The sequence below is a fragment of the Drosophila albomicans genome, unplaced genomic scaffold (assembly GCF_009650485.2).
Source record: "Drosophila albomicans strain 15112-1751.03 unplaced genomic scaffold, ASM965048v2 utg000296l_pilon, whole genome shotgun sequence".
NCBI classification, from domain to species: domain Eukaryota; kingdom Metazoa; phylum Arthropoda; class Insecta; order Diptera; family Drosophilidae; genus Drosophila; species Drosophila albomicans.
In genome coordinates, this window is record NW_026263585.1 from 13,551 (window position 1) to 24,144 (window position 10,594).

The 10,594-nt window shown below is 36.5% G+C and overlaps 1 protein-coding gene and 1 pseudogene across 1 annotated transcript; one reads left to right on the forward strand and one right to left on the reverse strand.

The window, feature by feature from the left end:
• Nucleotides 1-215: 215 nt before the first annotated feature.
• LOC117573159 (cytochrome c oxidase subunit NDUFA4-like) lies at nucleotides 216-857 on the reverse strand. Its single transcript, XM_052008334.1, is given in 5 exon segments — nucleotides 216-342; nucleotides 398-514; nucleotides 516-545; nucleotides 638-680; nucleotides 754-857. Coding segments are annotated over 5 exon segments (336 nt in total). The 5' UTR covers nucleotides 828-857; the 3' UTR covers nucleotides 216-270.
• Nucleotides 858-5,124: 4,267 nt separating this feature from the next.
• LOC127566303 (uncharacterized) lies at nucleotides 5,125-8,252 on the forward strand (annotated as a pseudogene).
• Nucleotides 8,253-10,594: the final 2,342 nt, after the last annotated feature.

Genomic DNA, 10,594 nt, shown 5'->3' on the forward strand with positions numbered 1-10,594 from the left:
GGAAAAGTAAGCCAAATTATTACGGGTCTTTGTTGCTTTGACTGACAATCTGGTAAGTTTTGTATTCAATGGTATATTTTGAGTGGAGTACACTAAAAATATATACTAAATATAGCATTCGGTATATATTTATTTTATAGTAACCTGCCCCATATACCTTTTGTCTGTTATATATCTTCTTTAAAAAGGAGTTTTGAATAATAAAAAAGAACAACTTAAGTTTGTTACACGGTTACTGCATTTATTAAGATAATATATTCAGTGTTTATGTTACCACACTTTATCTTCAAACTTGGGAGCTGCGCTCTCGGTTTTGGAATAATCCCTAATGGGAGAATAAAACTGCAATAAAAATACAAATTAAATTAAATTTTTTTTTTTTAGAATTGAAAATTACCTTATACTGCTTGTTTTTGTATTCTTGCCATGGTTCTGGATTTGAAGTGCGGTTCCATGTAACATCTGGATTTCTGGTAGCAAGACGAGTCATATAATAAACGGCGCCTACGGCTCCCAGCAGCAACGCAAACATACAGCGGAATCAGCTAAAGTCCAAAAGTAAAACAAAAATATTACTAATCTGCATTTACAATTTAAATTTGGTTGCATAACAAGACAGAAATGAAATGTTACATACCGCCGGATTTTTTTTAAGACTCTGCAATCCTAATCCTTGCATTCTGAAATAAAAAGAAACTCATTAATATTCAGATAGCTTATTATAAAATACTTCAAATCTCAAATCGTTTATACTTTAAAACTTCAAATTGCTTAAACCAAGAACTCGCAATAACTAAATAGAAAATTTTAGAGATGTGCAAAAACATTACAGCATTAATAGTTCGATTTTATTTCATTTCAACTCAACATTAATACCGATGTATCGTAATTATTAGTTATATAGCAACGTCAACCCCGCAACTTTAGCGTCACATATCGATACAAAAATATCGGATAAAACAATCATTTTATTTTTGTCTATTTACGTGATAGTCTTAAATTAAAAAAGTTTAAATGCAAAACAAAAGAAAACTAAATTATCTTTCCTTTAAATCTATGTTTGTCACATTGCATACAGTATTTATGCACTAAATCGGGAATGAAAATTGGGTTTTTTAAAAAAAATTACCTTTGGTTGACCCGCCAAAACAAGTTCATTTCGCAGGTTCATCGAGTAACTGGAACCAGTGCCGAACCAGTCAGGCCAGAGACAACGTATAGCCTATTTTCACTGCACCAAAAAACCTCGGTTTTTTCCGTTCAGGTCGAATGTTACGTTCGCTATTTACATATAATATAATTGATTTATTTTAATTAATAAATATACGTCATTTTATATTTTTATTTAAGTCAACTGTCAAAAAATATTTAACACTATCATTAAATTATTCTTTACATTTGACGAACTTGTCGATCATGCCACGCTATTTCATTCTATTTGAATCACATAGACACAAATTTTGCTTATTGTTTTATTCAAATCGTTATAGCCGTTTTCGAGAAAATTCAATTTCTGTGATTATTGTTATCACAAATCAATTGAATTTGGCATGTTGCAACGACAATATCTGCAAAGAGTCGAATTTTCGTTTTGCAGATTTTTTCAATCCTTTTACTATGTACCACTAACCATACAATACATATGTAGATGCGTCAAGTCATACATCCAAAAGGTATCATTAAAAACAGTATTATTGCAGCCTCAGTCGGGCCGTGCGCTGCGATTCGAACACACCGAGCCTCTTCGGCTCATTCGAAAATTCGAAGTTGCGCTCTGCTTTCGTTTCTATGTATGCGTGTATGTATCTACATGCTCGCCTATATTAGTATGTGTATGCATGTAAAGTTTTGCAACGTGCAGTTGCCCTCGCAAACAAGCAGCTGGCGCACGCCAATTTTGTTTTGCCGCGACGAAAGTCTTGAAGATAAAGACAACAACAATTGCTCGCGTTCTATATGTTTGCAGTTAAATGGCACTTGCACAGGGACCGCGTTGGCTCTGCTGGTGGTTTGCAAGCCCACGTGTTTGTGGGCCCGGGTTCAAATCCCGATCGGGAATATATGCATATTTTGTTTTTTTTTTAATGCGATTTAAATTTTTCATTCCCTTTCAACTTTACTGACAGAAGTAAAAATCTAATCGCGCATTGATTTTTGATGACTTACAATTTTGAAATTTTAAAATAAAAAACTCAATTTAAAAAAAGTTTGAACTTTAAAAATGTAGTTTTTACATTATTCAGAAAACAATAACATTTCAGAATATAGAAAAATATTAAAACATAATTACAAATAAAATATTAATTATATTTGTAACACTATGTTTTTAATATTTATATTTAAATTTTTTTACCAGTTTTAATTTTAATTTATTAGAAAATTTTCTATCGAAAATTAAAATTAAAATTAAATTACAAAAAAGTATTTATCTTTTAAAAAAGATTGAACTTTTACTAATAATAATTGTATTATTTATATTTTCTCTTATTTACTGAAATTTTATTGTTATCTTAAAATGTAAAAACAAAATTTTAAAGTTCAAACTTTTTTAATAGACTTTTAAAAAGCAAAAAGGAATTTGTAAATCATCAAAAATCGTCATCTTTGGTTTTCACAGACAAACAAAATAACGTTTGTTTCCGTGAGTCTCTGCAAAAAGCTGTCAGCAAGAGGCGGCATTGTCTTTATATATTGCGATGCATTTTCATTGGTCAACCCCATTGACCCATTTGGGATTGTTGTGCGGGAACAATTTTCAAGTGTACCACAAGAGGGCATGATTGACGAAATTTACGAACTACTCAAAAAATACTTAATAACAATTTGTTTTTTTACTAACCTCGTTTTATATTTTGGCTATCATTCTAATTCTCTGGCGGTTTCTAGCTTTTTTCATATGTCACTTTAGCTTTTTTCTGACCAGAAGAGTTGGTAACACTGGTCCTAGTATCAACCCTCGTATATGAAATTGAAAATAAAAAAAATACTGCAACTAAATTACAATATGTGCTTAGGATATTGTCGCTATAGAACTAGGCAAATAAGATGATTTCATCTATTTTTTTCTACCCATAAGGTAGAAGGGTATTATAACTTTGTGCCGGCAGGAAATTTATGCAAGGGGCATAAGAAGCAGTGTTGCCAACGTTTGTTGAGAAAAAAACTGTTTTTGACGGGAAGAACGCTGCAAAAAAGTTGAATAATTCGAAAAAAAAACTATAAAAAAGCTGGTTTTCAATTCATTGGATTCTCTATATTTTTCTGATAGACACAGAGTGAGCGCACGAAATCGGTTTTATATGTATGGAATTTGTATAGAATTTGAAAAGCAGTTGATCTAATATTTACAATATTTTGAGAATTTCATTACTATTGTCCTCATTCTCCTCATTTTTATGTTCATATGTTCATCCTGTTCCTATTATTTTTGGGAATTTATTAGGAAGCTTATACATATGTATAGCAGCAATTGTCCAGTCTGCGCAAGCCATAACAGTAAATGCATGATTTAGAATAAAGAGTATTGTCATTTTAAGTAGAAATAGCGCCGTTGTCTTCAAAGTATTTAACGACTAGGTTTCCTAAATGGTTCAAATGAGCCAAAATGTATGTATGCTCGGCTACAAAAAGGCATAGCGCTGCTTTTTGCTCCATAGTCTTCACCGGCAAAGTTACAAAATCTATTTTTTTTTTTTGCATAAAGCCGCCCCTAGCACTTTTATGCTTTCTGGTCAAGGCATGGGCGCTCAAATCAGAAAGTTTTGCGGTGATTGTACATACATATGCAGTAACTGACATTTTGACATTTTTTAAAACAATCAAAACACACTGAAATTCAGATCAATTCAGTTTAGCCTTTAGTGACGCTACGATAAGAATTGGCGTGTTCTTTGAGGTTGCTTTACAACACTATACAATCTATTTGTCACTAAAAGTGATGGTAAGCATTAACAGAACAGCTTCAGCAAATATTGTTCCATAATTTTGGGCATATAGTAGAACAAAATCTAAAAAAGCATTTAAGTAAAAAAGTCTCTCTTAAAGTCTCTGAGATCCAGTGTGTTTCATACGGACGGACGGACAGACGGACATGGCTAGGTCGTGTCGGCTGTTGACGCTGATCAATAATATATATACTTTATAGGGTCGGAGATGCCTCCTTCTACCTTTTACATACATTTCCTGTCGGCACAAAGTTATAATACCCTTCTACCCTATGGGTAGCTGGTATAAACACTGAGTTGATATTGTTATTGTCACGAATCGATGTAAGTTCATTTGTATCTTGTTTAGTAGTATATCGTTTTTTTGTAACCGAAAGTTCAAAGAACGAAAATGTTTGGTATTTTGATGATTGGTTAAACAGTAGCCGCCGAAACCTATATGACACAACGGAATTGTAAAGAGATTGTAAAAGCACACAGCTCTAAATTTATCAGCCATTTTTAAGCTACTTTCGTTGGTTACTATTATAACTTGTATTGTCACTAGTTGCAAGATTATAACGTTTGAAACAATATGGAAGAATAAGTTCGAAACTAACGAAGCTAGCCGGTTGTGTGGGCTTGACTGCAATATGTGGCTTGATAGCAATACGCAAAGCACATCCACATCGAAAGACTGTGTCTTTTTGACGCTCAAAGCCAAATCGATCTTTCGCTCTGCAGTGAAGCTTCGTGCTCAACTAACAACTGCCAATGTAAAATCACTTGATGATAGTGAATTAGTTGTGCATTTGAAGCTAATTGAACAGACTGAATCGTCTTTTAATTTGGTGTATAATGAGCTTGAGGAGCTGGTTTTTTTTTACCAAAGTGGCAGCGAGTTAAGAGACAAATTGTATAATATTATTGTATAAATCTGTCTGCAAAATAGAATGTTTAGGCGCCAGCTCTACATTTAGAGCTGGGCAGCCAAAATAGCGGACGGTGATTGTGGCACTCAATTCACTCCTTGCTGGAGCTACGTTGCCGATATCTGTTGGTAGATACTCGCAGTATGCAGATTTCATCAAACTGTTTTCGACAATCATTGACAAGGATATCTAGATCACTAATTTAGAGACTGCAAATGCTGGTCGTCTTGCTCGTGAATTGTTAGACAAGCGCTTCAATAATAAACGCCATGTCTTTCAAGCTCATACCGCCGAGATTCTTGGTCTGGTAGCCGGGAGTAGAGTGTATCTTACGGCACACTACCGATTTTAAGAAAAGCTTTATAGCTCAACAATGACCTTTGTGACTTTGACATCCTATTATATTTAAGATGCTGACTGAAAAGTGTGCTTTTAAGTTCGAATTGTACAGAATGAATGATTGAAAAATGTGCCTTTAAGTTCGAATTGTACAGAATTATAGGAAATCACTGCAGTAAGCGATATGTTATGGAATAAACTGAACTTTTTCGGATTCCAGCACTAATTCTAATTATGTGGGCGACAGGCCTTTTTCATTTCTTCGCACGCCACATGCAGCAACGAATTGGTTATTCGTAGGCTACGAATCGTAGCTGATGTGAAGTGTTGGAGAGAAAGCTAAACTTGCTTTGAAAAGTTAAGGGAACTGGAGTGCCGGGTGAAGCACTATTCCACCTCAGGAAGAGAAATGCTAAATATTGATTGTCAGGGACGACGCTTTGTTGGAAATGTCAACTCAACATTCCCCCAGAAAAACGAGAAAACTATTGATTGGTCGGGTACTACGGAAACCTGCGACACTTACACTCGCTGACGCTGGAGGCAGTTTACACGCTGCCATTGAAAAAGCGACAATGCTTTCAATGCGTTCGCAAAGATAGTGCTAGCGAAGTATGCAGCAGTGGGATTACGATTGCAAGTCTTGTGAAGAAGATAATCCACCTGGAAGCGTATTTCAAATGCAATTAAGTGCGCTGTCGTCGAGTGGAACCGTACCGTTATGTAGGAGTGAGACGCAACCAACAGTTACTGTACCTGTAGATAATGGCGGATCAGCGTCGAAACAATTGAATGAAAATCTTCCGCCATTTATGAGTGTCATTTGAGAGTGGAAATCGACCAGTGCACTGGTTACTTATTCAACTGACCACAAAACACGTCGGCCAAGCAAGGCGCCTGTTCAGCCTTACAACTGGATATTGGTAATATCATTACCATTATCAATGCATATATTCCTCCTAGCCAGTCTGTCTCAAGCAAGGACATTTCTGCTATCCTTGACCAAATCAAACGGCCTCTGACTGGGGTGGGTGGGTGACTTTAATGCTTGGAGCCCCTTATGGGGTTCGTCTGCTTCCAGTCGCCGCGGAAAGAACATTGAGCACGCCATTGCGGAAAAAAATTTGGTCGTCCTTAACAACGGTTCGGCAACCCATCTTTCAACACACAGTTCCTTCACCCATGTTGATATTTCAATTATATCTCCCCAAATTGCTGACAGGTGTAGTTCGGCTATCTTAGATAATCTGCACGGCAGTGATCACTTCCCTATAACCTTATTCCTTTCCGTCCAATTCTATCCTGACATGACTATCCGGCGCTCCTTCCATCCCTATAAAATTTATTCAAACAGACTCAGGTATTGTTACCCGTCCCCATCTAATTGCCAAAAAGATCGGCCAAGCCTGTTTAAATTACTCAAGGGACAGCAACTTTTAGCAGTTTATATTCAACAAAAACTACTGTATCTATCTAGAACATATCAGCCCAACGTGTTTTCTGTCTCGGCCAAAACGTTTAGACGAGAATTTTACGTTGTTTGAAATAGATGCAGCGCTGGCAACTGCTAAAGGAAAAAGCCCAGGTGCCGATAAATTTCCTACCCCATGAAACATATTCCATTGTCTCTCAACATAAGCTGCAAGTATTGGGGCTACATGCAGTGCTATCTAGACTTAAATGCTGGAGCATTGGTCCTAGGCCTTATAATCTTATAAATGCCTTTATGACCCATCGTTCCTTTGGGGTCCGAGTTAACAACACCACTTTCGATACCTTTTGTTTATATAATGGTATCCCACAAGGCTCTCCACTCTCTGTTGTACTCTTCATAATTACGTTTGAGCACTACTGTAAATTTCCAGACCTAATTTTTAAGAACAATTATTATTATTATTAAAGTATTAAAAGTGTAGTTAAACTAGATATACTGGGCATATCCTTCGACTCTAAGCTTATATTTAAATATTACTGCGACCTCAGAAAACAAATAGACTCTCGCTTAATATTATTAAATTTATAAACTCTAAATATTCTAGAATTCACACCAATACGCTTGTAAATATTACTCGTGCCTTAATGCTCTCTAAAATCGACTACGGGCTCCCTATCTACGGATGGCCCACATCAAAAAAATACAATCACGCTTTTCCTTCCTCCCCAACCTGATGCATATTAGTGGAATCTGGCCTTCCTAGTATAGCAGATCGCATTGTAAAGACAACCATGCAGCTCATTTCAGAACTGTACAACACACCGAATGCCCTGCTAAGTAAAGAGTTCATTGGAATATCGAAACACAAACGGAAGTATAAATGCACCTCCACTCTGCGGCGTTGCGCCATTTACAGTACACGTCTTGGCCTGACCGCCCCCACACAAAGTCTTGCAATCGTTCCGCGGCCTTTCTGGTCTGGACAAAAGCCCAACGTCAACACAAACCTTGCATCATCTCCTAAAAGCAAAACCTTCAGTTCCGAATTTCTGGCCAGATTCTATTGCGAAAAGAATAAGTTTGGTGTAAAATCTTGGCTTTCCACCGACGGCTCTACAACTCCCGATGCCACCACCTTTGCCGTCGTTAACAGCGATATCACCATCATCGTTGGTGGTCTCCTTCCCGGATACTGCTCAACTTTCACCGCCGAATCTTTCGCCATACTAAAAGCTTGCCAGTCCGCTGCTGCCAACAAGGGCTATTTTGTAATTATACTGATAGCCTCGATGACTTGGGTCATCGCCGCAGGCGATTGTCACGACTCCTAATTTTTATCTGCCTCATCATGCCGTCTTCAATCCAGATAGCACCACAACAAAGGTGCGAGCTGTTTTTAACGCTTCTTGTCCATCCTCAAATGGGAAGAGTCTGAATGATATCCTTCATTCAGGGCCCATTCTCCAATCGGATCTTACTTGGCAGATCCTCAAATGGCGATATTTTCGGTTCAATGCGGACATAACGAAGATGTATCGTCATCCTTATGGACTCGAAGCACACACCGTTCCAGCGAATCCTGTTTCGCGTCACGGACGGTGAGATCGGTAACTTCGAGTTAAACAGTTACATTCGGTGTCAACTGCGCGCCTTTCCTGGCCCTACGAGTTCTCCAGCTACTCGCTGAAGATATACGCTTGCAGTATCCTCTCGCAAGCCGAGTCATCTCTGGCGGCATGTACGTTGACGACGTCCTGGTAGGGACACACACTAAGGAAGAGGCCATCCGGACCATTACGGAAGAGTGTGCAGCCCTGGACAACGCCGGGAAGTGCACGTCGAACAAACAAGACTCCTACTCCGAGAGGACTTCCTAGAACTCGTGGACTCGAGTATGGCGAAATCTCTGGGCATCAGGTGGCAAGCTCACGACAACGAATTATTCTTCATGCCACCAGAAGTGGTCCATCAGGACTACTATACGAAGAGGAAAGTACTATCGCAGATTGCCAAACTCTTCGCCCCAGCCGCGTGGCTGGCCCCTTTCGTTATCCGACCCAAGATTTTCATGCAGGAGATCTGGTCGAAAATGCTCGAACGGGACGAACCTCTACCCGCGGATATTTTACTTCAGTGGAAGGAGTATCGCGGGAGTTATCCTGCTCTGACTAAGACTCGGATTCCAAGGTGGGTTCAGTTCCAAACAAGAGTGAAGCTCCATGGTACTGGATTTTGTGATGCTTCAGAAAGGGCGTTTTCGCGTAACGCGAAGGTTAAAAAATAAAACAACGATTTTATTTTTAAATAACTTGTAGACGAACTTTATGGGTATTGCAAGATTAGCGGGCTACGCGTCTTGTCTGAGGAAAGTGTCTTTAAAAACTGACTTTACTCGTTTGAACAAGAAACTTCTTATTGCGACTTAGAGCTAACATATGTGTAATGTTTTATGTATGTGTTACTGTTTTAATGCTGAGTCCTCAAATTGCACTGGAATTTTTTAAGTGGTATGAAGTGGATCTTTTTGCTTGACGTTAGTCGCCGCCGCGATGAATTTATGTTTAGAATATGATCTTTATTTTAATGCAATAGAACCCTTTTGTTTGTTACGATTGGTCGCTATCGCGACAAGTTTATGTTTTGAATATAATATGATCTTTATGTGAATGCAATAGGATATTTTGGAGATACGGGAATAATTATGAGAATGTGTCACGTACGAGAAATGAGTGTGGTGGTGGATATGTCACTCCCCCAACCTATAGAAATTAGCTTGTCCTCAAGCGTTTAATTCAGGGTATATAAGTGGGACTGGTTTTTTGTAATTTCAATTTCAGCATTAGCACTTGTGTTCGTTTCATTTTTTCTTACATATTTTTGTATAATTGTGTTGAAAGGTGTTTTAATTTTCTTACTTGCTAAGTAGTATATAACAATAAGAATTAAGATTAATACAATTGTAATTGTTGAATATTTGTAGTTAATATTTTCTGTATTGTTATACAAAATCATTTCTTTTGTTTCTATGTATGATAATGGTTCTATTTTAGTTACATTGTATTCTGTAAATATAAGTGTTGTGAATTGTTGGGCTCTATTTGATAATTTTACATTTTTTTAATTCGATTGTACAATTAATTTAATTTAAATTATTTTATCCTTTTCAATGTAAATAACTAAATTGTTACAATTTTGGTTTAGTTTGGTTCGTTTTATATTCCAAGTTATTACAATATTTGGTTCTACTATTTGTATAAGAACTTGTTTGCGATATTTATTGAAAGTACAAACTGGTGCTTCATGTTTTATTATATTTGCAATGCATTGGTCATTTATGATCTTCTTTGAGATAGTATTTGAAACAAAGTTATTATGTAAATAAAATTTCCCTTCAATATTTTCACTAATGATCTGTCCATTTCCGTCTGGGTATGGAATTATTTCGAAAGTTTTAACTTCGAGATTGCTAAGAAGATTGCATCAGAAAAATTTCATTTGCAATTGGATTGAACCAATCTGAAGTTTTTATACTAATTAATTTTTCATGATTGATATGATCTATTGAAGTAGTTTCGGATTAAAGATACCTAAGCGGGTTAATTGTAATCAATTCAATATATTCGGTAAAGTGTTCAATATTAAATATTAACGAATTTAGTTGTCTTCTTTCAGAATTTTACTTTGGCTATTTATTATATTTATGCCTTGATCAAATTTATTTATAAAATTATTAAGATTGCTTGCTTGGTTTGAATTGTGGGCGATGATATTAATCTGATTTTCAACTTGTTTTCTATCTTCATTATCTAATGTAACGAAAAGGAATTTAAAAGAAGATCCTATAAAATCGAATAAACCACGTTTGGTACGACTTGCTATTCTAATACCGGTCATTTGTTTTTCAAGTTTATTCATTAAGTATCTTTTTTCAGGGTATTTATTGAAGATATGGCTTTGAGTTACTA